At 35.7% G+C, this 27,637-nt stretch overlaps 1 protein-coding gene across 11 annotated transcripts in view; it reads right to left on the bottom strand.

The window, feature by feature from the left end:
- The window catches only part of STS (steroid sulfatase), a 108,917-nt gene that overhangs the window by 42,088 nt on the left and 39,192 nt on the right, over window positions 1-27,637 (bottom strand). For all 11 annotated transcript variants that reach the window (XM_085584015.1, XM_085584026.1, XM_085584084.1 and 8 more), the window contains one exon: window positions 22,158-22,294. In XM_085584015.1, coding sequence (XP_085440141.1) covers window positions 22,158-22,294 — 137 coding nt within the window. The remainder of the gene's footprint in view (window positions 1-22,157; window positions 22,295-27,637) is intronic.

The following is a 27,637-nucleotide window of genomic DNA, read 5'->3' as shown; positions in this document are numbered from 1 at the left end:
TAATTACCTTACTTTAATGCTACTATTTCTAGTTGCCTCTTAATGCTATATCATTTTAAAACAGTATTTTTAAAATGTTTGACTGTCTTAATTTTTCAAATGACTGGATCAAGAATAAACATCATCTGCTAAATTTAAGTAGATACCTGTTGGTTTTGCTTGTAAAGTAGGAGCAAAGAAGAAATGTAAGAGTAGGAGAATTTGTTTATGTAAATTTTGAAGCCTTGTGGGAGTTGAAATTTCCCAACAGAGCTGAGAAAATCTGTTACAAAGGCTGACATTTTAAAGCTGGTGGGTTGAGGGAAAATCATGCAGATCCATCTGACAAGCCACGCGTTTGCTGCATGAAGTAGATGGACTTAGTGCCAGAAAAGAACGAGGCAATTTCCCATTGGCTTCTGAATCTGTTTGGAGAATATATTGCTAAGTGATTACAATATCTCTTGAAAATGTGCCAATGATGATAAAAACGTAGAGTACAAAGATAAATTAGTAAATTATATGTAGGTATACAGCCTACATGACCTTCAGAGTTCCCTTCCAACCTACATCAAGATATGATTTTATGATAGTGACAATAAATAGTATTGTGCAAAGAAATATATGTGCAGTGATGTGCACAACTTTTTTCTTTTTTACATACATCATGTTCATGATGAAATTGAACTTTCAAATTAATCTTGTATATAAACCAAAATGAAAATAAAATGAGAATGGCACTCAGTATATAACTTTAAATGATCTCTGGTGATTGAAGGCATTGGTAATCATTCAATAATGACCACTTTGATTTCCCAACTAATTTGGGAAGATATGAGAAGCAATGAAAATTGTCTCACTATCACAGATAATTAAATTTAAAAGTTAATATTAAATTTAAATGTAAGACAATATGATTTTTTTAATGATGTTGAGTAACTCAGCTTACTCTGAAAAAAATATTAAATTCTGACACTCAAACATGTCCAATTTTAGAATGCATAGAAATTCTAGTCCGTTGTTAAACTCAATGGTAAAACTTCCATTTCCTACAAAAGGATTTTGAAACACAGAGGATTGCCTACATTAGGTTTAACTAATGAATGCTAAAATGGCTATTTATCTTAGCAGCAATATCTGTATAACTATTAATCCATCTGTACTGTTTTTCAGTACAGATGGACTAATAATGGTAATTCAAAAAACAATACTGTCAGAGTATGGCAGTCACTACACACTCACAAACAAACCTTCAATTTCTATTTTGATCTTGAACACTGGCACCTACTTGAATGAAAACTGTAAACAGCAAAGTGTGTGCTACCAGGAGATGAGACGCATTTAAGTACATTTGAATGTTGTGACTCCTGTTAACACAAGAAAGAGTTTAAATTAAAATACCTTGCTTGAAAGCCACATAATGAAAAATTAACTGCCATACTGATCTATGTGGATGGTACCAGTTATTTCTTTTCTGATTCGAACAGAACATATTTGGAAAGACAACATTTTTGAATATCCAAATCAATCTAGCTGACTGAGCTTCATAATTTCTGCATCTATTTAGCAACTAGAATTTCAGATCAAGCTACTCCTACCACTGCCATTATAGGAATGTATTCTGCAATGTAGGTAACTAACATTGTAGCAAACAAAGGTGTTAGGACATTGGACATTTTTCTTATGTTTATATATTTTTAAGATACAAAACAGATTGAGGACTGCACTAAGATGTTACTTGTTTTAATGAGTACATCAATGTTCCAAAATTTAAATGAAGCTTCTTGTGAAATGTACTGAGGAGTGCTCTCTGAATTCCGCTCTCCATTCTTGCTTCAAGCTGTGTAAAATTATGAAGAATTGTTTCATTCTGAATGTGAAAATGCCAATTTCAGTGGAGTGATAGCCATGTGAAAGTGAGAAGAGCAATTGACTCGGTTCTTTGGAAAGAAACAGAGCGCCATGCTGCTTTTCAACTTCTCCAGCACAGCCGGAATGGTAGCTGAACCAGCCTTGCTAATGATGATCATAATTACTGAGTTTTGACTCATGTAAAGCTGCTACTGTATGCATCTAGAAAAAGAGATAGGGTTTATAAAAAATGGCTATTCATTTGTAAACAAGGTAAAAACACTGAAAAACAATAATGTATTTACAAACATGTTACCGATTTGGAAAAGTGTTTAGTCAAGCAAGCATATGAACAAATGCATTTTATTCAAAAGTTTACTGTCATTTCAAGTCAATGGAAAAGAAATATTATTTGTATGAATTCAAAATAATTTAGAATATTGATGAAATTGTGAATAAGAAGATAGAGGTAATAGAATACCTCTGTGTAATATAGGCATTAGAAAAAAACATTCTCTCTACCTGTGACGAAAGCTTTAAATCAGTTTGCCGGATTCAAAGAAAAAACATGTTTCAGATGGAGGATTAAGGATCTGTATCAAGAAAAGACCATTGACAGTAAAGGAAATTCCTATTAATGTAACACTATTTTCCAACTCCAGTAAACTTTCCCATGCCTCTCTTGTATCCAGAAACTTACATCAGTATTGAGACAATTATTGAAAAAAGATTCCAATAGATCAGTCTGGGAAAATAAGCCATGACATCACTGCCTAGAAGAGGTAATTTGATTATGTTGAGGTTTTATTGTTTTTATTTGCTGTTCAAAATTTGCTACTGCTGCTCATGTTTGGCTTTGAATAGCATCATAAACCAGAATCACAACTTGTAGTCAGCTCCAGGCATTCACCTCTGTGAGTAGCAAGCCTTTGAATAAATGCATAAAATCCTAAAAATTAATGCTACATGCATAAATATTTGGAATACCATATTTCTCCCAGAAAGTATATTGATGTCTTTCAACTATATACCCATAGGTTTACTACATAGCAAACCTCTTGGGAGCCCCTTTCTGCTACAGCATTTTAAGGTTTTGCCACAGTTAATCATCTTTTCAGGGCTCAAAGGCTAAGATTTTCACCTTATGAAAACAGCTTCTGCATACCATCATTCACAAGCTAACAATAATTTTAATCTCTGTGTTGATTTTCTGTGATGAAGAAAAGATACTTCACTTTAATGCAGTGATCTGATTACAAAATCCACTGACTAAAACCTTTGTATTAAAACAAACTTATAACTAAGATCAAGACACTCCTATCTTAATTTTAGCTTTTGTACATTTCAGGTTATTAATATGCAAATATTCCCATAGTATGCTCAGAGCCATCCAGTTTCTTTTGATAAATATGTAAATCAGTTTGTCTGTGCAGTGGGGAAGTAATTATCACTTTCAGACCTAGTCATTCAGTACAACACTTGAGGTAAAGATGGAAAATAATAAAACCATTGACAGCAACACAAGAAGTGGCTGCACATATGATGAACAGTACATAAACTCTGCACGCAATTTGTTTAACATTCAGAGCTAAAACACAACTACTGCAGAGTGGAAATTCTGGGACAAAGCATTAGAATGTGCTATGGCACATTATCTAGCCAGTCAGCAGAACACATCCACCTTTGAAGACAAGTGATCTCATAAGGAGGACATTAGCATACGAACCTCAAAGGTGAGAGTGAATACTAGGTAGTACGACTCTTTGATGAGAACAAAAAATAGATGCATAACTAATTACAAAATGTATAAGGTTCTTCCTGCATAAAGAAAGTAGAGTGTGTATTCAGTACGAAGCCTTGAATCGGTACTACTGTGCTACTATTTCTAAAGTTACACAATGGAAACAATCCATACAACAAAATCTTCTCCAAAAGTACATAGCTGGAGTCTCAAGTGTGCTAAGCTCCTGGTATGATAACTTAGTGGTGTCTTCAATGTCAACAGGAAATTCTGTCAAAAAGTAGCATCTGGTTCTGAAATAAACCATCTATATAAGTGTTTTAATTTGTAACAGAAATGCATATTTACAGTAAATCCAGTCATGGACAGTTAACATATTTATGTTTCCATAGCAAAACTCTCTTGGATTTTGTGACCTGGATTTCTTTCCAAGTCTAATTTCAAGAACAAATCCTGAGAATGCAACTAAGGCACTCATACTACTAATGGGCATTTAGTCAGGGACCACAGTAGAGTTGATCTGAAGTGGGTTTCTAGTCTCTTCTGGTGTGCTGACAGTCTTTTTCCATCTCTGAAGACACTTCATACCTGCCACTGTTGGCAATTTTAAACATGGTAGGATTGATAAATTCTCCAGTAGAAGTCTAGAGCAGGCACAGTCCAACTCCAGCTGTGTATGCTGTAGATACATTGAGAGTGGGATCTACATACAGTGTAAACAAAGCAAAAAGTATGGATTTTAATACACAGTTCATTGATTCTAAAAATTTGGCCCCAAAAATTCTGAATTTTTTTCATAGCGAAATAAGGTAAGGCAATTGCCCCAAATGCCCCAAATACTACTAGAAATCAGATAAGAAGTTCTTAGGTCCAGACAGTCTGTAGAACAAGAGTTTTTGTTAGATTCCTCTAGACTCAGAGTGGGACAAGTAAATAAACAGAAGCACTCAGAAAAGGGCAGTCTTTTAAACAGAAAACAAGGCAACTTTGGTATGGTCAGCTAAGGTATCAATGTGAACTTTCTTTTTGTTTGGATTTGGATTGCCATGTAGCTGTAAACTTGCAAATAACTTGTGACTGTTTATACAATTTTATAAGTATAATGTGTCTTTCAGACCCTCAGGATAAATTTTCAGCATAGTGCACAGCAGATTAGGTACACACACTGCTTAGCAGCTTTGAATAAAACAACCAAATTTTGACTCATGCATAAGGTTTTTCCTAGAGGTGAGTACCACACCTCTTATTTTTCTTATGCATATAGGCTCAAATTATTTTTTAAATATGAAAGTTGGAATGATATTTTAGATATGTACAATACATGTGCATAATGAAGCACAGAGTTAAGTGTCTGAAGACCTGTAAGTATGGCAGCAATAGAGACAATGCAGGATAAAAAAGTTTCCTGTACTGCAGCACTAATGATGGATTATTACAGGTCAAAAAGTATAACTAATCAGTAGCTATTTCCTTATTAGTATTTAAATTAGCTAATAAATGCATTGCTTGAAATTCACTTTTAGACCTTACATCTGTTGAACATAAGTCAATGTATTTCTAACGCAAATCTTGATATTTAGCCTGCTTAAAATGCTGAAATATGAGAAATGGTCACGCAATTTTAGGAGGGTCCACTGAATTTGCATTTTGCATGACAGCTGTGATAACTTTTTAGGTAAATTTTCATCTTCTTTCTGCACATATCAAAAATGCCATTTCACACATACAACTAAGATTAATATTTAAAATGACATTGTCTCATTTCCCACTTTGAGGTCTCCCATGTTTTCTTCCAAATTATGAAAGGGATTTCTTTAGGTGTGACCTTGGCAAGCCATAGTGACAGCTGAGGGATACTATTCAGTTTTGGATTAGACTGTCAGCTGAATTTAAGGCTTCAGTTACTTGACCATTCCAATATATGCTGATTGTGATTGATTGCATAAATGGGGAGTTATAAAAGAAACTCTTTCCTATGTCTTCAAAGGCTTAAACATTTACTAATATCAGACTAAGTTTTAAACTGAATATGTATATGGTCCTAAAACCAAATGCATGACAACATTTTGCCAGACAAAGAGAAGAATGAAGTATGGAGAATTATGAAGAATATAAAGCAGGGAAAAAAATTTAACCCCCCATTTTAATCCTCTGCACTTTTCTAAAAACTTTGAAGCATTTGCCAGTTGTTTATTTCATTTTTATTAAGTAAAATTCAAACTGTAAAAAATTGGCTGACATTAGAGCATAAACATTTATCATCTTTCAGCAGCCAAATTTTTTAATCTTTGCTTTGGAAGGATTTAAACACTTGCTATAAATGACATGCCATATAGTTAAAAGGAGTTTTATCAAGATTGAATTATATTCTGTGGAAAGCCAGGGCACTGGGAATTTTCCTCTGTCTGCTCTAGGGTGTCCTGACCCCCAGGGGGACACTGACTTTGACCCTCACTCATGGAGAAAACTTCCAAAGCCTCAAGGAAAACTAGAAACCACAAAAGTGTGAAATAGATTGTAGAGATTGTAGATAGTGTAGTCACATGGGTGAGAAATTTAGGCTTTAGGATTTTTAGTATACTATAGATGGGTTCAAGATGGAGGATATAGGGTGTTGTCTCGAGTTCATTGTACTTCCTTCTTCTTCCTTCTTCTTCTTGGGTTTAGGTGGTATCTTGTAACTGGGTAGAAAAATCCACATTGCAGGTTTTTAGGGGTCAGTTATTGGGTTAGAAAGGAAAATAATTTAGGTGTCACTTCTTAATTGGGTAGTTTCGTTTTTTATTAGACTTAAAAGGCCTTGTAACACGAGATTGTTAGCCATTTTTGTGCGTTTTTCCTGCAAGCAGAGTCTGGTGCAGACAGTGGGCTGAAGTTTTGTAAGCTAACAATAAACAGAAGCTAAAGACCAAAAAAGTTCAATGCATCTCTCGTTCCTGCCAAATAACTGCTCCAGGAGGGTCTCCCCTGCCAGGGGAGCCCCCAGGGAGTTTCTTAACTTGGGGCCCACAAACTCACAATATTCATCATGAAATCTCAATAAATTTAATTTCCTGGTTTTCTGATTTTAATTGTGTAAATCTAATCTAACATGAAAGTAGGTGTGCATTAACTCATTTCCAATACAACTTTTTTTTCTCCTTGACATGAGGATCACCATGCACTCTTATTAATTCACCTATTTCTCTAACTTTTGTGCCAAAGTGCTACTAGGAACTCAAAGCCGACTGGGAAATCACCATCTCCAAAACATGTTACTGGATAATGAATCTCTGTATAGATACTCTTACTAAGAATAAGAAAGGAAACCTGACTATGAAAATTCTCTCAAGGGATTTTTCGACTAACAATGTTGACTCTACTCTGTGTTCTCTAGATGAGATTCAGAATTTAGGAAAAAAAAATACAAACTAATACTGCGAGACCCACAAATTATGATTTGGCGTCTTTTTCCCCTGGTATATGTATGTGTGTTAAACATGACAAATATATACTGACTTCAGTTCCAGAGGATCCTGTCTGAAGGGAAGGTAAATTATTTTTCAGGTCATCCTCACTGATGATAGATTACTAGCTCAAAATATTACTCATTATCTCATGAAATGGCACTTTGGTTCTTTAATTCATCTAAGTCCTCTTGAAAAAATATTCAAATATTCACAGCCTATTCAAAAAGAGTTTTTGTTGAAGTTTCAAAGTAGTATTCAGTAGCACAGCAGATGCTTATGAGGAAGAAAAAGAAAATCTACCTTTTTCTGGTCTGGAAAGAAAAATATGTCTTTCTTGTTTTAAATTGGTTTGGAAATACTTGAGGACTCTGCTTAGACCAAAATGTGTTTGATGCCCATAAGACATGGTTGAGTCATGAGATCAGAGAGGGCCCTGAGACCTTTAGGCTCAGTTCTTTGCATTTTCTCTCATTTTCTCTCATATAATAATAAAACAATAACATGAGTATGTTACATGTGAAATTAATAATTAATCTGAGTTTACAAAAGTTTAACACTATGAATGCTATATGTTATTTTGTTTGCAATGACAGGTTACAAAAAATGGATCAATATATTTTTCCTGTGTGAAGGCAAGACAGAATTCTGAAAGGGCTATGCCTTGCATATAAGGATCACAGTGAGATGTGTTTTTTAGGATAAATCTGAAGGCTAAATTTGAGATGAGGAAGGATCATTGACAAAAACACCACAGATCAGCTGAAATATTTACGTAGACACATGGAACAAATTCGTCTAACTGTAATTAGACACTATTTGGGGAAGAGAGGAGTTACTGCCAAGGTAAACTTTCCAAAGAACAGATGGAAAACAACCACTTGAAGGCCCCAAGCAGTATATTTTTTACTTATGGGAATAGCACTATTCCTATGGATAGACAGGCTTCAGATATTTGACCATTCCAATATATGCTGATTGTGATTGATTGCATAAATGGGGAGTATATTTTTTACTTATGGGAATAGCACTATTCCTATGGATAGACAGGCTTCAGATATTTGACCATTCCAATATATGCTGATTGTGATTGATTGCATAAATGGGGAGTGATAAAAGAAACTCTTTCTTATGTCTTCAAAGACACGTCTTAAAACATTTACTAATATCAGACTACATTTTAAACTGAATATGTATATGGTCCTAGAACCAAATGCAAGAGGGTTAGTTCCTCCCTATCAATGTATGTTTTTATGAACTAATCATTTCTGGACCTTTAAAATCAAATTTAAGAATTTATATATAAACAGATGTCTTTGAACAGGAAATGTTTGGAATCTTCACATTTCACATGAATAGCTCTGTAACACACGGTGTTTCAGTATCACATGCACAGAGAAGTAAGTACAACCCATCAAATAAATTTCTGCTCTAGAAGGCACTGGAACAGTATGGCTGGCTATACACAGGAACTGACTCTATTGTTATCAAGATTCAATAAGTAAATATGGTAACAGTAGGACAGAGTATTTGCATACATTTCCTGATAATATATTGAATATACCAATTCCTCCTATTTAAAACAATTATTTTCTACTATTTTACCACAAATTCCTAAAGATAATATATAACCAGGGCAATAATTAAATGTCTCATCAAAAATCAGTTTACATTCTGAGAGGTAAATGTGGTATTATTGTCTAGTATATTTTGCCAAGGAAGTTCTCAAAGCTCTCTTTAACTAGGCCATCTATTTTTTTACGAGCAGTACCTGGGGGTTATTGTACAAGAAGATTGGCAAACTGCAGCAGAATAACACAAAAGTAGGACTGAGAAATTGAGGATATGGAGCTTGACTACCTCAGCTCTAAACAGGCAAGGATATGGCCTGTAGAAAAGTTTTAGGCTTTTTTTGTTTGTTTGTTTTTTAAGGACAACTGCCAATTTTGTTTCTCTCAAAAAAATGATGGTAAAAAAACCATCATAGTAGGACTTTGCTCATAACATCCTTCTATGATGTCCAAACATTGCTCTGTAGGATGTGCTGGTCACATTGTCTCATTCTGTCTTGATGTTGGTTTGGAATGGGCCTTCCAAGATCATCTAGTCCCACCTCCCTGCCTTAGGAAGGGACATCTGTCACTAGATCAGGTTACTTAAAATCTGGCTTTGAACACTTCCAGTGATGCAGCATTCACAACTTTTTTGGGAAACCTGTTCCAGTGTCTTATTACCTTAATTGTCTAATATTTCTTCCCAATGTCCAATCTAAATCTTTTAGTGAAAACTTTTGTCCCTTGTCCTGTCACTACAAGTACTGGTATCAAGTCTTTCTTCAGTCTTTCTTATAATTTATTTTCCTATATATATTCTCCCTAGAGCCTTCTTTTCTCCAGGCTCTCTCTCAGCCAGCTCTCTCAGTCTGTCTTCATAGGAGAGGCGCTCCAGCCCTCTGCTCATCTTCACCAACCTTCTCTAAGCCAGTCCTGAAAGGCCCACATCTTTCCTGTGCTGAGGACCCCAGAGCTGGATGCAGCACTCCAGGTGGGATCTGCCAAGTGCAGAGTAGTGGGGCAGATTCACCACCCTCATCCTGCTGGCCACGCTGCTTTAGGTGCAGCCCAGGACATGGTTGGCTTTCTGGGCTGCAAATTCACACTGCTGCCTCATGTCCAATTTTTAGTCTGCCAACTGGAAAGGATAAATTATATGTATTTGAATTATAAACAAATAAATAAAAAAGTATTCATTTATTGCTTGCTTAATATATGCTCTGTGATTTTGTGATGTCAAAATCAACTGAACTCTGGATTAGAAGCACTTTGCTACCTTTTACACAGCAATATAATATACACTGAACACTCTATATTGGCAATATTTTTCACATTAGCACAACTAGTATCTTCCTTGACTTTACTAGAAATAATGAGGTATCCTGAACTATTAATTTCTTTCAAACATCTGGCATTAAGTTATCTTTGGATTCACAGAAAGACAATGTTTGTACTGTTTTTTAGGGCTAGGCCATTCTTTTCTTTAGGATTAAAATGCAGTTACATTTGTATTATTACTGTTGTATTGTTTCCTGCTTTGTTTTTTGATGCAAGTCTGATTAGGAAATTAAAGTAAGCTTGATTTCTAACCCATAACTATCTCAACCACTGAGATACAAGAGCCTAAAGAGCCAAAGTCCTTTACGCTCACAACAATGAAATGGCAACAGTACTATAAAACCATGTTAACTGAAGGACCTAAGTTAGTCACACTTAACTATGGGCAATGTAAGTGTGTTATTACAGACAAGTCCATCCAGTAGTTTGCTAAAAAGACACTTGCTGAAAAAGGAAGATTCCTCTCTTCTTCTCCTCTTTCTCTTTCTTTCTATTTTCTCTGGAAGCTGGTTAGGAAAAAAAGGAGGTAAGGGAGAGAAAGATGCTCTGCCTCCTCTCTTGTGGAATTATAAGCCTGCAAGATCCACTAAAGCTGTAGAATATAACTTCATGCTGGTCTAAGGCAAGAATGTGATTATCATGGAGTCTTTTTTTGCTCATTCCAAATAAGCAAGCCAGCCCTTAGGGGTCAGGTGTTCCTTTGGATATTGAGCTTACTACTGTATTACAAAATCAGTTCGGTGTTCTCAGGTTTACTGAAATGTGTTCTTCATAAGGAAATGTTATAAAGAAAGTTTAATCGGTATAGAGAGATAATAATTTAAAAATAGAAGTGTGTATACATAGTCAAAAGAAAGCAAAAACAAAAAGAAAGCATTCAAAATAATTAAAAAATAACTGTGAAACACACAAACCTTGCCCCACAAACACCAATATTAAAAAAGAATTATAGAAAAGAAAACTAAAGATTCAGCTTTGGTTTTTCTTAAATAGCATTTTTAATTGAAAAATAAATGTCTTTTTTTACAATCAAGTGGTGAGGGGAAAAGCTCCAGAGCAAAATTACCACTTTACCAGCCTGCCTTTCACTAATCACTGTATCATTACTCTACTACTTCTCCTAGCCCTAAAATATTCATTATTTATCTCATTATTACATTTTGTTATTATACAGAAAGTAATAAAAAAGTTTCTTTAATGCAATATAAACAACTGTTTTTATAAAAATAATGATCTTTAGTAGTATTACCATCCAGCCTATTATATAGTGTGGTTGTTTTAGCAGTCAAATGTGCCATTGAAAGTGCTTTCACTCAGATCACCTTTTTTAAGCAGCACAGTCTCAAAACTATTAACATACATTTTAAAAGAAGCATGAAAAAGTTTCATATCTCTCTCCAAAAAAACATTGTGGATTATTTTAAAAGAATCTGTATTATTCTCAGTATCATCACTGAAACTGAAATGCACATGATCAGTTTTCAGGTTTTTTCCTCAGCTAATTGATATGCAGCCAGCTAGGAAAAAATGGTAAAAGGCTGGAAGATATTCCCTGAGTCATCACAGAAGTTGTTCATATCATTATAGTTCATATATTGGAAATGATATTTAATTATCCTTAAAAAGTCCCCAGGACCAGAAGAAAACCTGAGTTCCTGAGTCCAGGTGCACATTCTAACCATTTCCAACCTCCAACACGGATCAAAACTGTGAAAAAAATTACTTATCTTTTCCCCTTCCTAAATCCCATGCCAACTGAATTGAAGTCCTAATGCTTTACTATAGATCCAGATCTGGATTAGTGGATGACTAGCAACAAAGTTATATCTCAGGAGTTAAAACTGAACATCATCTCTGTGTCTCAGTTTTTCTTCTGGGAAACAGATTAATGAGATTCTCCTATCTTACAAAGGCTTTGTGAAAATGCTTATTTGCAAATCTGTTATACACTGTAGGAAAGTACTGACACAGAAGAGATGAGACATGTCAAAGTATCTGTCTTCAAAACAGAACTTCAATAGCATGTGTTAAATAAAACATGAGAACTCATATTTAACAATGAGGAATATATCTACTGTTGAGAAGCTGCTCATTAAGAAGGCACTCTGATAAGAAGATAGAATTCCAATGGGAAAAGAAATGGCATGTAAACATGTGTTAAAAAACTGTACCACGAGACACAAACATAGCAAGAATGATTTTTTTTTCCACCTTTAGTAATTGACTTCATAGTCTTACAATGTTCACTTGTGCCTTCTGCATGTTTGCATGCATTTATGGGCTGTACCAGCTATAGTAAGGTACTGGGTAATCCACTACAAAACTATCTGAAGGTAGCAGAAAGAGGCGTGGATGAGAAGGTTTAAATACACAGATTAAAAATCCTTGACATTTTCAGGTTTTTTGTTCCTTAGTTTCATGTTGAGGCTTTTTTTGTAGACATGTAACTACTACCAGCAACATCCTTCTCCTTCTCTAACACAGTCACATTCTTTATAAAAGCAGGATTACAAGCTCCATAAATACCTAAACAGATATGCTTTCAGTGTCCAACTATTGAAGAAAAAGGAGGGCAAAAGTCATGTTCCTAGTACAGGACTGAAGGTTAAAGCAGACAACAGTAACACTTCCACCAAAGCTACTAAAGTCTGTCTTTCTGATCTCTTGCTCTGGATAACTAATTTACTAAATTCATATGAAGTTTTTCTAGCACAATGCAAATGTAATTTTTCTTAAAAGCTTCACAGTATCTGTGCTAAAAAGGTTGCTGTGCAAAGGCCCTTGATGTGCAAAACCTTTAGCAGCTTCCTTAGAACAGTTTCTCCAGTCTGTATTTTGGAGATTATCTACAATTTGAATAAAGCTAGCCACATTTTGTTTCCTTATTGCAACCTTTATCTGAATATTCTTACTCAGACCTTTGTCCATATGGACTTGAATTCCTGCAGGTCAATTTTGTCTTAAATCTGTGCTCTTAATTGTTCTCAATTGTTCTTAATCATGCTGTGTTCTTAATCTCACTGATAATGGTTTTCCCTACCCACCTTAAGCAAGGAGCAAAATCCAACCATACTATTTACATGTAAAATTAAACTTCAGAGGCAAAGGTGAAACAAAAGGTTGGTTGCACATTTCATTAGAGAACTTCCTATCCTCACCTGAACTTATACGCATTGCTTGGAGTCATCAGGATTCTCTCCTATTTCTAGTTTATCTAAAACAGCCTTTGAGCTTTCTCTTACTAATGGAAATTAGCTTGTCTAAGAGTAAAGCTAATTTTCTTTCACCGATTACAGCATTTTGATCTAACACAATGTTAGATGTCATGTCGCTGTTTTTGTAATAGACCAAATTTCAAGAGCTTAATAATTAACAGAAAGCCTTTACATTTTTGAACACTACATGATTATATTTTTGTAAAGAAAAATGCACAATGCCCTATCACACGTTGTGCTGGCAATTTAACTTCTGCAATATCAAATGCAAATGAAGCCTCTTAAGCAGCTGGCAGAAAATTTTGAACCACACAGCACTATTACCACAAACTACATTACACTGAATTTTTCCATCATGGAGTACTAAGACATTATTTGAACATGACTGATTAAAAAGTGCTACAGAAATGGCGACTTAAGATGTGCCTTGTAATCTTGTAAATAATGTTCTGAGAAGGAGCTTTGCTGTTTACAAAGATGTGATATATAAAAAGAAACTGTACTTAAGGAGGATTAGGTAGATCAGTGTCATGGTTTGACACAGAAAGAGAATTTTTCCGGAAGGAAGAGGTCAATTTAGATATTGACCAATTGAAGGTGAACACGCCTCTGAGAACACAGAGGGGTTGAAAGCAGAATTCCCAGGGGAACTCGCTCTCTTTGGTTCCGGTCAGCGTGCAGTGCAGACCTTCCCCTGCCCAGCCACGAGCTGGGTGGGGGAGGGGAAGCCCATGGCCTGAAAGGTAGGCCAAAAGCCCCAAGGGTGGTGAAAGGACTGGAACCGGGCTGGCCCCTGCAGATGGAAGGGTGGAAGAAATCTGGGATGTCTCCATTTCCCCCCCCAGAGTTCCTCTCCCGAGAGGGAGAGAGAAAGCCGCAAGGAAGGAGGAGCGGGGGGAGCTGCTGCAAGGTGCCCAGTTGTGTGGGAGTTGCTGGATGTCCGGGCATCGAGCCATCCTGGGAGTTCGGACTTTTAACCCTTCCTTGAGAAATGAAAGCTTTGTGAATTTTCCTTTCCCCTCCTCGGTTTGAAAGAGAGGAAGAGGGACACCTTGGACCCTGGGATGTTGGAAGGAGGAATTCTGGATGGGAGGGGGACAAGGAGTGGCTTTTGGCTGGACTTTTCCGTGTTAGCCGCAACCTGAACCAAATCTTCTCCTTCAAGAGGGACTGTGTTTTGGGAGGATGCCAGTGAGTCAAGAGACCTGCTTCAGCTGGGAAAAAGACAAAAGTGGAGTGAACGGAGAAAAGGTTAGGGGGTTTGTGGTGGCACCCCCTTGCCCTGGAAAGGGAAGAGAAGAGAAGAAGATCTCTGTTCTTGAGCCCTCGGCCCCAGGGGAAAATGGGGGGGGACTGTGGTCCCAAACAATGAAAAACTGAACTGTTGTTTTCTCCCCTCTTGGCAGGGCATCCTTGAAAGGAAAAATCCTAAAAACAGTCTGTCCGTCCATGCATTTAGTGGTGAGAGCACTGTGCATGGAAAGGAGAAGGGTCACCATGGCAAACTTTTCTCCGGGCGGTGCCATGTGTGACATGGAAGCACAGGATGTGGAGCTGTGTTTCTTGGGGGGTCTGTGGCACAGGAGAGACTCTGTTCCCTCAATGGACTGAGTATCGATTTTTTGGAGGGTGGAAACCTGATTGGGGTCCAGATTGTGTCTCACTGTGGTTTGTTGGAGTTGGGTGGTGGGGGGAGGAATGTTTTGCAAGGTTTTAATTTGATCTTTGTGTGGTTTTTTTTCCCTTCTTTAGTTTTCTCTTTTCTTTAGTAGTAGTAGTTTAATAAAGGTTTTTTCCTGTTATTAAGCTTGGGCCTGCTTTGCTCTATTCTAGATTCCACTTCACAGCATTCAAGGGAGGGATCACATTTTCATGGGGGCACTGGCATTGTGCCAGTGTCAAACCATGACAATCAGGAAGCTTATCATAGTGGAAACAGGAGCCCTTCATCACCTAGTCACCTCTTAAACTTGGTCCTATTCAGTAGTGACTGAAAGTCATTGCTGCTTAGTGACATATGAAATGGGTTTGGGTTTTAGAGCAGATTGTAACTGGAACACATCCATATCATAAAAGGCAGAACCACAAATGTTTTTAATCTGCACTCACACTGACAATTTTCACAGATGTGACCTAAAGAGTGGATGTGCTTCAAGAGCTTAACTACTGTCTTAGCTGAAGAAACGGTCTCTTAAAGCTAGGATAAGAGCAGAATGGCAAGACAGGGTGGGAAAATTCTATCCTAGTCGCAGAGTACCTGTATTGGCTGAACAGCTTCTTCCTCAGAGGTGCTGGCTGAACATCTTTTATGATAAGAAAACCAGCCTAATATTAAACCTTGTAGATTTGAGATCTACACCGGTATACATTCAGAAAAGCAAGGTCAAGGAATGCACTATTAACATCAGACATCCATCTCCAGATTTTTAATTCTATTTTTTGGTTTTCAGACTCAGCCAACATTATGTCACATTCACAGTAGCTGGATAAGATCAGTGCTTATCTGCTGCTTCTGATCATGTGGCATCATTCTGCTTTGCTTATCTTTTAAATCGATGTTGCACTGTTACAAAGGACTACATGAGGTGAAAAGTCATTATAAATTAGTCTTATTTGATATGCAGGATTGTTCCTTGGGAAAAAAAAAAATAAGTATAGCTCATTAATTTTTTTCTCAAAGCAATAGGAATTTAACCTTTTTTTTTCTTCTCATATGATTAATAATGTTTATTTTGATTTTTAGTACAATTCAGAATTCTCAGAAGATTTATGGTACACTTTTAGGTTGTCCCTTTAGAATAGCTTTCCAAATAAAGATTCAAAGTATACAAACTCTGCAAAGTGATACGAAGATGTGAGAATTCAAAATAACAACCACTAAGAATTATATGTAAAAGAAGAAATATTGATTTCTGATGAAATTTAATAATACTGTGCTGTTTACCAGAAGTAAGATAGTTACTGTTCAGTATTGGAAAAACATTAAAAAAGCCCACAAAAGCCCACTCAACCTCTAGGAATCTAAGTTCAGGCCAGAATAGCTTGAAATAAATATTAAAATTAAATTTTAATTACTTTGTAATTAAAAATAGTAAGTCAACTTTAAGAGCTTAAAGGATTGTAAGTTTAAAACAATGACTTTAAAAAGTAAAAAAAAATTACTCTTTTTTCTCTTTGCTTTGTGAATATGTTAGACTATGTTACTTTCATCAGAGCAAGACTTCCTATGAGTCTTTTGGGCATAGCTCAGTTTTCTGTCTCCTAAATATATTACATTTTCCAAAGTAATTTTTGTTCTGTTAATGCTTTTGAAAGCATTATTTTCATTTACTAATGAAGTGGTAGTAAATCTATTACTAAAAAGAGAGAAAGATGCCACAGGGGTCATTAAAAATAGTTTATATTAAATTGGAATGGTTTTCACTTAGATCTTTCATTTACATCATTCCAGAGTAGAATAAAGATAAAAAGTAGAGGATGTGATCAAGTTCACATGCTTAGTATATTAACTATTTAAACGTGCACAAATTCATCAGATAAAAAGTATGTAAGGATTTTGTTTTCATCATCTCATAATTGGGTAGTATAGAGATTAGGAGCCACTGCTTCATCCTGCACATGTTACTGATAAAATCTCTTTTACAACACTAGGAAATCTCATTAGGGAATAAATAAATTAGATGTTTTTCACAGAAGTCTGGAGCTGGCTTGGTGGAGCTTCTGCCCTTCTCTTCCTCTTTGAAACTGCTTTGTGAAGATATGTATTTATAGAAAATTCTTAATAATGATAACAGTTAAATGAATTTTAAAAAAATGGTTGAAAAGTGGTCTGACTTTCAGATAGTCCTACTAGATTGTACTCCAGCTGTCCTTCCTCTGTGAAGTAAGTATACTTTACATCTGCCTTGCTACATTTCAGTACAGGCTACATGTTGCCCCAGAGAGTTGTGTTGCAGAGGATTGCATATGCTTCAACAAGTCATAAATGTTCCTCATGCAAGGTTCCATTTCTTCAGATATCTAAGGTTTAATTACAGAGCTGCTTTTACTTCAAAAAAGATTATGGGATATTATTTCCTTGTAAGGAAAATCTACTTAAGATGTCATCAGCATCCTCAAAATTTGTCAATCACTATGGTAATAGAGAATCACAAAATGGTTCTGATTGAAAGGGAACTTCAAAGATCATCTAGTCCAGTCTCCCTGCCACATTGCTCCAAGCCCTGTACAACCTGACCCTGAATACTGCCAGTGATGGGAGAGCCACAGCTTCTCTGGGCAGCTCGGTCCAGTGTCTCACTGCCCCCATCACAAACAATTACTTTGTAATCAGAAACCTGCCCTCTTTCAGTTTAAAACCATTGCCTCTTTTCTTGTCTATACAGTCACTGGCAACAAGTCCCTCTCCACCTTTTCTATAGGCCCCCTTTATATATTGAAAGGCAGCAATAACCCTGGAACATTTCTCTCCCCAAGCTAAACAATCTCAGCTCCCCAAGCTCCCCAACCTCAGCTCTTCCAGCCTTTCTTCAGAGAAAAATGTTTCCAGACCTCTGATCATTTCTTTGGCTCTCCTCTGGACCTGGATACATTACTCCAGGTGGGGTCACACTAGAGAAGAGCAGAGGCATCTGGCTTCTGTTTGTTTCAGAGTTCCTTTGTTCCTCTACACTGACTTTTAAAGGTTGTATCTGATTTTGTTTCAAACATGATTTGACTTTAGTAAACAGATTTTCTTTTTTTTTTTTTTTTTTGTTTTCTCCAGCATCTCACAGAATCACAGAATGATTGATGTTGGAAGGGACCTCAGGAGGCTACCTTGCCCAAGCCTGCTGCTTAAACAGGGACATTTGGAGCCCTAGACCATCTCCACATTCCTCACCCCTATGGCAACCTGTGTTAGTGTGTGATCATTCTCAGAGTAAAAAAGTTTTCCCTGATGTTCAGAGGAAACCTCACATGTTTCAATATGTACCCATTTCTTCTTGCCACTGGGAACAAATGAGAAGAGCCTGAGCCTATTATCTTTGCACCCTTCCTTCAGGTATTTATATAGGACAATAAGATACTCTCTTCTCCAGGCTTCAATCCCCACTCTCCCAGGTTTTTCTCTTAAAAAATGCTCTAATCATTCTTATAACCCTTTGCAGGACACTGTTCAGTAGCTCTCTATCCCTCTGGTACTGGGAATATATTGAGCCATACTCTTCCTATAAAATTCTATAAAACCTTTTCAGATATTTAAAATGAAAGTCAAATATAAGATGTTTTGAGATTTATTTCCCTTCCCTTCCCTTCCCTTCCCTTCCCTTCCCTTCCCTTCCCTTCCAACATCGGATGACTTGCAATATATACTTATAGTATTAACTTGATCCTAAAACAGGTCAAAAGATCATGGGAGAGAGGCAGTTAAGGTTTTTCAGCTTGCAGGACATTCATATAATAAAGACATCCAGACAAGGCCCCCACTTTACAGTTATCCATCCTGTGACAGATTACAATTTCCGAGACATTTTTACATCTAAGCCTTCCAGTTGGGATTATCAGGAAGAAAACCTGATATGTAGTTCTGCTGCTGCTAACAAAATAATAACCAGCCATTTGCAAAAGTGGTGTTGGATTAGTGTCTTCACACAGCCTGCATGCAAGTCTACAGGGGGCTCCAAAACTCTTTGCAGTGATCTGTTTTGGATTAAATTACTGTAATGCAATCTACATCAAAAACACTTTCTAAGCATATCCATTTTTCTTCCTATACTCAATCAGGAATGAAGGAATGAAAGAAGGGAATAGAGGAAGGAAGAAAAGGATGATAGTGCATTCATTAATTCATTCATCATTTCTTTTTCCATTTTTAGACTGTAAGATTATTTCATCTGCTCTCATGTGAATTACAATTAATAGCATTAATAAGGTGCTTAGCCTACATTGAAAGAAAATTAATGTTATTAACCAGAGAATAATTCTCTAAGGCATGTCACATGCAGTGACATTATAACTGTGAATGCTTTCAACATTAAATTCTCTTATACACACATCAGTATGAAAAAGCAATAGTCATACATGGTCCCAAAGCTTATCAAGAGGCTTTGTATTTTGGATTTTTGACGTGAACTGTAATCATACTCTTCAGTATTGGTTTAACAAGTCACAAGCATGAAATATTAAAAGAAGTATTTTATTCATTCATCTTTTGGGCTTTTCTCTTCCTAGTAGGACGATTGCCTTTCAATTGAATAATTGTCCAATTTGCTATTGATTCTCAATAAATAAACAAATGAAAATTGAACTGTTTTGTATTTAGAATTTTGAGTCTTGAGTGGACTTTTTCCATCTTACAAGAAAAGCTTTTTTTTCTCTCTTGAAAATGGCACCTAAAGTCTTTCTGATTCCATCTGATCTCTCAAATGAGGAATAATATTTCAGTTGCATTCCATTGTTCAATCTTTATGTCATCTTCATCACTGGTACCTGGTAGTACTTCTGCTTGCAACTTCTACTCCCTTTCTACTCCATTTTTTTTTTTAAGTCATTCACAAGGGTCTTCCTCAACATGTCTCAGTCAGCAGAAAGCACTGTAAATTTCTTTTAGAACTCAGTGAAAGTTAGTGTATTCTTCCTACTAAAGGTCAAAGATTTATTATGTTGTTCTATTATGTAGTTTTGAACACACTCATATTTTCTTCATATGCTGTGTTGTCTTAGAAAGTCTTGCAGCATAGTGTTGTATATGGGCTATATTGTTCTTACTGCTTTTGCAAGTTACATTCATTTATGCGTAAATACTAATTTCTGTCAAGTGGATGATAAAACTTCCCTTTCTGAAAAGCTCACAGTATTCACTTTTTCATCTTTTCTAGACAATTTTTTAAAGATTTTTTTACTGTAGCATCTTCAGAGGCATTTCCAAGAACATATTGGTTACTGATATCAGCAGTACAGTTAATCAATCTACTTTCTCTGACATAGCTGATGCATTAAAATTGGACTTTTCAGTGGAGGTTAATGGAAATAAGTACTCCCTTCAACTGAAAAAAAGAAAAGCTATAATATTTTTCCAGAGTCATTTCAAGATGACAGGCATGACTTTTATTATTTTTTTTATCATGCTAATAATGGAGGAGAAAGTATCAGAGGAACTAAACACATTTTCTACATCCTGGAGCAAATTTGCCATCTCTCATCAACAAGATCTCACAATACATAACCAAAACTGGAAAAAATCAAACCAACTGAAAAAAAAAAAAAAAAACAAACAAAAAAACAACTCTGTTACTTTTATACTAGTAAATAACAGTTGTGGATCTGTGGATCTGTTTCCTGATTAAGCTAGCTCTACTGTCCCTGATGCTCCTGTAATGAACAGGAAATACCTGAGGAATCTTGTGTATCTTCTCTAAATTTGTTCTTATTTCCCGTATTATCTCCATTAAACTTGTATGTCTGATTTAGCCCAAGCTTTTTAAATAAATGCTTCTGTCCTACAGTTGGTTTATTTGACACATCTCCTAAGAGCCTGTGGTCATTCTGGAAAAGAGCAGTGTTTTTCAACCTGTTACAACCTCTGCATCACTAAATAACCTGAAACAGCAGCATGTCAGCTACCCCATTTTCCAACTTGCTGCTAAACCCTAGAGATGCTCTCTGGGACAGCAAGGAAACAGCAAAATGTAATAGCAGCAGCAAATAACCAATTAGACTGGAATAAGGTAAATATTGCACAACAGAAAAAGAAACAGGAAATCAAACACAGAGAGTAAAACCAGCTAGTGCTCAGTAGATTGCGACAATGTAGATGCAAACAAAAATCATAACACATGTATTCTTTTATCTAATGTAAGTACCCAATTGACAAAATGTTGGCGGCCACTGATAGACATGGTAAAGATTCAGGGTTGATAGAACTGGAATAAAACAAAACCTGCTGTCTCTTTACAAAACACAATTTACAAAAGACTATTGTTCTGTTATGTCCTACATTAAACCCTTCTTAAGCACATTACAGTTTCCCACAACAGTTCTCCCCATTCCTGTAAATACTGCAATAAGTACATTACAAATCACTAAGTATGCTGTGCTGCCTTTTGCCCACTGTTTCTGCAACTAGAATTCTTGATGCAAAATATGCAAAGAATACATCTTCAACTGCACATGCTGTCATAACTTATGTATGCACTAAAGCTAAATATCTGTTTATAGCAACTTAGTCAGAAAGCTTTCTTGAAGAAAGTCAATTTGCATTGAGTTGTACTGAGAAGAGAATCAGCTTGGGGTATACAGGAAGGAGGACCATAAAGTCATCTTTAGCACTTACAATACTGCTGTTCTACCATATGATTATTTACAAATGTGAACTGTCACTTGTTTTCCCAGGTGATTATCTGTCGAATCAGAGAAAAACTTCTATACATCCAGAGATACAGGAAGCCTGTTGAAAGATTTAAGGACAAATTCCTCTCCAGCCTCAGAGAGAATGGAAGGCTCTGAAAGGAAAATTCTTTTTTTTTGGACTATTCTTCATAAACAGAAGTGGACCTCATCTTAATTTCAGTGATTCAGAGAACTCACTGAAATAATTAGCAAATTAGTTTTGCCAACACTGCATATTATAGACCTAATTTGAAAATATTTTGATTCTGATATAATATGGTAACTTTTAAAATAATAGATTGTTTTATAAAGATAATCTGAATAGGCCAGATGTACTCAGAAGCTCAGAGGGTTAGATTTAACTACTCAGCTTCAAAAGTCCACAGTCAGATGTCCACATCTCTGCTAAGTCCATACTGTATAGACCACCTTCACAGTCAAAGAAGGGACCTGCTTTTGTGGGACACAATAAATTTGGCGATGAAGTAGATATTGCAAAATCTCATATTATTGTGCTTTCTAAATGACTATTTCTTTCCCCTTAGTAGAAAGGACAAGTATGACAGATATACTATAGACACAAATTGCTGGTCTCAATTTGGTGAACATGAACACAAGTCATCAAGAATTCCTTCCACTGCTGTTAGAAGCATATGCAACATACCTACACTCCAGTCCATTTCCTCCACTGCATCACCATATAAGCCATGCTTGCTCTTTCCTTTGAAATTTTCTGAAGCATATAGAGCAGTATGGACATGAAGATAAGACAGGAAGAGAAGAAATGGTGTATCAGTGTTCCTGGAAAACAAAATAAAACCAAAAACCCTTAGTGTATTTTATAAGAAGATTTCTACAGATAAATCTTTCTTCATTAGAGTTTAAAAAAAAAAAGGGTCCCTGTCCACTCTCAAAAAAAAAAACAAACCACCAAAAAACCACCAAAACAAAACAAAAAAAGGTAATTGATTACAGCATAATTCTGAATAAACACAGACTCAGTAAAAATGCCACTCTTTTACTGAATTGACAGCAAAAATAAATTGCAAAATCCATCTAAATACTATTTGTGATATATATCGAAAAAGGACTTGTTTAAAGGCAGGAATCTAGCAGTTTCTGAATCCAAATACCTCTCCACATTTTACAAGTATATTTTTAAAAACCTGAATACAATTTCTGTTCAAAAACATACCCTCAGCACTACATATCCACGAGAAACACAATTTCTTTCCTCACAAAGTCATATGGAAGCTGATCAACTAAACTGTTATGGGGATCTGGGTCTTTATTCTGGAATAAGGTATATGACCAAATCTCTTTTCTTTTAGAGCTCTGTATGTGCATACATGTGACTCTACATAACCTGAAAGTCACACTAACAAACATTTTTGTTCTCAGAGTAATGAACAGTTTCCATTGTCTTCTATTTTCTAAACAGATTCAAAAGAAAGAGTGCAATAAATAGATTCTGTAAGTTTTGCAGTTCATGTGATCTGTCAACACGATATTTATGATCAATTCCAGCAGGCTGTGAAAGCACAGCTCAAACAAGTACTTCTCCTTATGCATTATTTATACTACTTTACTTAAAATTGTGCCATACTAGCCAAATTTACTGCTATATGCTCTAACAGCACTTGCAGTACATTATATATATTGTAAATATCAGCTGAACCACAAAAGCACTACCCACAAAACTTGTCTGGATGTCACCTTAAAGCACCCAGCTAATTGCAGACTACTTTTAGTTTATCATATTTTCCCTCACCAAGCTGTAGTAGATAACACCTGTGATTCACATCAACCTCAAACAAGAGACCATATATTTCCTCAAGCAGTTGGTTCATCCACCCTTTAAAGAGGAGAGCCCCAAGACAGGCATGCTCATAAAAAAACACTTATTTAACAAAAAAATCCTAACATTTAGAACTTGAAAACAAAGGGGTTTTTAGTAGAAGATACTAATCTGATATCAATGCTTTCCTCTTAAAAAAGATAAATTTAATCTAGTATATTTATGATCCATTTTTCCTCTCTCCTTGGTTGAATCTGTTTTTTCACAAGTTGCATGGTTAAAGCTTTTTTCTACTGGCATATGCAGTAGTAGATAAACACAGAATGGGAAATTTTTATTCATATTACTCACCTGATAAGTGTGTTTCTGTTTCTGATAGAGATTTTTTCTTCATTAAAAAATTCTCATTTTTTAGGAAACCCAGAAGAAAAACAACATTCCTCATATGGAAAATTAATAAAAAATATTTTAATTCTCTTACAAACATTTGTGCATCAATCCTGTATTACTTTTTAATATAAAGTACTGACCCAAAAAACTTAAGACATGGTTTACATAAAAGATACACTTTCTACTTAGTTTGTTGTTATCTGAAAGGTCATATATGTGAGAAATTGTCACAATTTTAGCAGCAAATAATAAGAGATCCCTGAATCAATTAAAAAGGCTGAAAATGTCACCAATTGATGTAAAAAAAGACATATACTTAAATGTTACTTTATTTATATATATAGATAGATAGATAGATAGATAGATAGATAGATAGATAGATAGATATGTAAATATAATACTGACCTTTCACTAGAGAACTTTACTGCAAGGCAGATGATTTTTGGTTTACAACTTGCATTTTTTAATGCCTGGGATTATTGTAGATTTATTGCTTAAACAGAGTTAACTGAATTGACATTAATATACAAATTCTAGGGTAAAACGCCACAAAAATTTCTTTTGTACTTTTAGTATTGCAGGCTATATTTAGTTTTCATGCAAACTACCTTGTTCTAATGCCATAGAGACACTGCATTCTCATAACTGCCTACTTGCTTTGCTGAAAGTATCAATAGCTTCCATTACAAATGTTAAATTCAAGACATAATAATTCAAGTTTATTTTGTTTCTTGAACTTAGAAAGATATAACTTTCATGAAGAGCCATCAGATCAATGACTGATATGGAAGGGCACTACATCATTCTCTTTTTTCCAAGTAAAATTGACAGCTTTTGATTGACAGCTTGCTGTCGGTGGAAAAGTGTCTCACCTATTAATACTCTATGAAAGATCAGAGGCAGTTATTTATCTCCTGCCAAAACACCTTGAGGAGAATCATGACTAAATACCTTTACTCTGACCTTGAAAATGGAATAACAATACCAGCTAGTAGGCAGGAGAGAAATTTGACAATGACAGCTTAACATCCTGAACAACTTCAAAAAACAGCTCTTTCAAAAACGCATTTCCACTATCTTTTATACAGCCCAAACACAGAGAATCTCCTTTTCAAAAGATTTGAGATTTTTTATCATTACATGAGTCACACAGTTTTTTCAATTTATTGAGTAGCTAGAGAGATTACATACATCTGACATAAGATATTCTTCAGGGTGTTTTTAATGGATCTTGAAAACATCTTAAAGCATCACATTGCTGGTGACTCGTCTGCATTGCAAAGTACTGGGTTCCTCTTTTTTCTTTATACTATTCAAGGATTCAGCTCAGGTTTGAGCTGTAAAAACAGCTTTAAAGTGCGTGAGAGAGCAATTAAAACTAATCTGACTTCGTGCTTCAAACACAAGTCTTTTAACTTTTTTCCTGCAAAACAGCTCTAAATGCTTGCTGCTTTGAAAACTCCTTGGGCAATCATTTGCTTTTCCATGCAGTTCAGTGCCACAGTTGACACATTGCAGAGAAGGAACACCACCCAGAGGTGCTGGGACAAGCCCAAGAGTTTGGCCCATAAGAATTTAATGAATTTCAACAAAGCCAGGTGCAAAGGTCTGAACCTGAGTCATGTCAATCCCAAGCACAAAAAAATTGCAGACTGGATGAAGAATAGATTGGGAGCAGATCTGAGAAAGATTTGGGGGTGTTGGTTGACAAGAAGCTCCATATTAGCTGGCAAAATATGAGCTTGCAGCCCATAAAGCCAATTGTATCCCAGGTCTCAACAAAACCAGCATGACCAGCAGGTAATCCGTGAAGACTTCCAGGGATGGGGCATTTGCAACTGCTCTACCTGTTCCAGTGCTTCACAGCCCTTGGAGTAATAAATTTCTTCATAACACCTCATCTAAACCTGACCCCTTTCAGTTTAAAAACTATCACCTGTCACTGTCTGTCCTTATGAAAATTCCCTCTCCCTCCTTTTAAAAGCCTCCTCAAGGTACTGGAAGGCTGCAATGAAGTCTCTCTTGAGCCTTCTCTTCTCCATGCTGAACAACTTCAGCTTTTTCAGCCTGTCCTCACAGGAAAGGAGTTTCATCCCATTGATCATCTTCTTGATTCTCCTCTGGACCCACTGTAAGAGGTCCACATCTTTCTTGTGCTGAGAACCTCACACCTAGATGCTTCACTCTAGGTGAAGCAACACTGTGTCAACACAAGCAGATAGAAACATTTCCTTTCCAGTAATTTTCCTTTTACTAAAAAAAGTTCTTATTCAGTATCCCCCCAGCGAATAAATTAATTAGTGCTTATTCCCCATGGATTGGATGCCTCCTCTACTTCCAGATTAGATCACCAGTAGGACACTGCTCTTTGTGATAGCAGTGTAATGCACTTCATTAAATCTTCTTGTTCCTGCAGGAGGAAAAGCCAAATTTTGGCTTAGTTGTACCAAAGCAGGACTGTTCTACATTATGGATTTTTTTTTGTTCTGACTTCTAACAGTGCTAAAATTCTTGTTAGTCTGAAGGAATTTATGAATGAATGTTTCTGTCCTGTCTTTTAAAATACACAACTTCAAACACAGATGTCATATTTTCATTTTTTTTCAAAATCAGAAAGAGAACTCCAGACCACTGAGGGATAACTTATAAGAACCATAAATGGTGTTGAAAATGTAACAGAGAGAGGGGGAAAAATGTAAATATATAGAAAATTTGACTCCTTCTAGTAGATATTAAAAGTAGAACTTGCAGATACCACTGTATCATTTTTTTATATAATTCTTTATTGCCAATAGACAGGATGCTTCTACTTTTCCAATTTCATGCCTTCATTGCTTCCTTTAAATACATAAGGTAAACAATTCACATATGTGTTTTTATTTCCTTTCTAGATAACCTTTTATTTTCCCTCTCCTAAAGAATATTTGGGAGCATGGAGAAAAAAAAAAAATCTAGCACTCATTACTAAATGCTCTCATCCACAAAGCTTTGGAGTCCAGTATACAGATCAACTTCTGTTTCAGAAGTGTTCCACTGACCAGTCTGCCACTCACTGTAGAACTAGTGAGGACCCTAATCATTCTTAAATAATCTAAAGATTTGTTAAAGCCCTATATAAACCCACACCTTCTTCCTCTTACCTTCTCATTCAAAAGGCATAATCAGAGGTCTGAGAGAAAAGGCATGAAGATCCAGTAGAGTTGCTACTGATTATAAGTTACTAAATTTTTTAATATACGTGCACATATAATTATATGTATACAGAGATACACAAATTCTTCTCTATAGTTTTTATTTTGCTGTAAACTATAAGGAAAATTCTTGTAGGATTCATAAAAACATTGGATTTGAGAACTGTAATTCCAGTACAACATGAGAACTGCTAGATCTTAAGACCTGGTGATATGTGGAAAAACTCTAAACCAGTCTGCTACAGTAGATAACAGGCGTTGCAACAGTGATTCAAGGACTAAAATAGAATAGATAAAGAGGAAATGTATAATCTATTCACTGTTATAAAATTTTGAACATTATGCTTATGCAATCTATGACTGGTAAAACTAGGCAAGAAGATTCTCCAAATTTACCTTCACCACAGCTTTTAAATATAATCATGTTAGTATTTAAATACTGCTTTCCAGAAACTAGATTTCATTAGACTTTAAAAAAAAATTATTACTTGTGATCAGGTATAGAAATTTCTCAGAGCGGTATTCTGTATCACAGAGGGGTATTTTTATGTTGTTAATTTCTGATACACTAGAAAACAGACCATGGCATATTGCAACATTGGATTTTCTGTGCAGCTGGTTATTGAAAGGCTGAAGATGTATGAGTGACAACCACATTGAATTTAACATGAAACAAGTAGCATCCATTTGACATTCAAATACATTGTAATAGCAAGAGAGCATTCTGTTAGGTTTTCGACATGTAAACACACTTCCTCTCAGGAA

This window comes from Lonchura striata, chromosome 1 (genome assembly GCF_050655825.1).
Source record: "Lonchura striata isolate lonStrDom1 chromosome 1, ASM5065582v1, whole genome shotgun sequence".
In the NCBI taxonomy this organism is placed as follows: Eukaryota; Metazoa; Chordata; class Aves; order Passeriformes; family Estrildidae; genus Lonchura; species Lonchura striata.
Note: the sequence above shows the minus strand (reverse complement) of the source record. Positions and strands in the feature narration are given on the sequence as shown.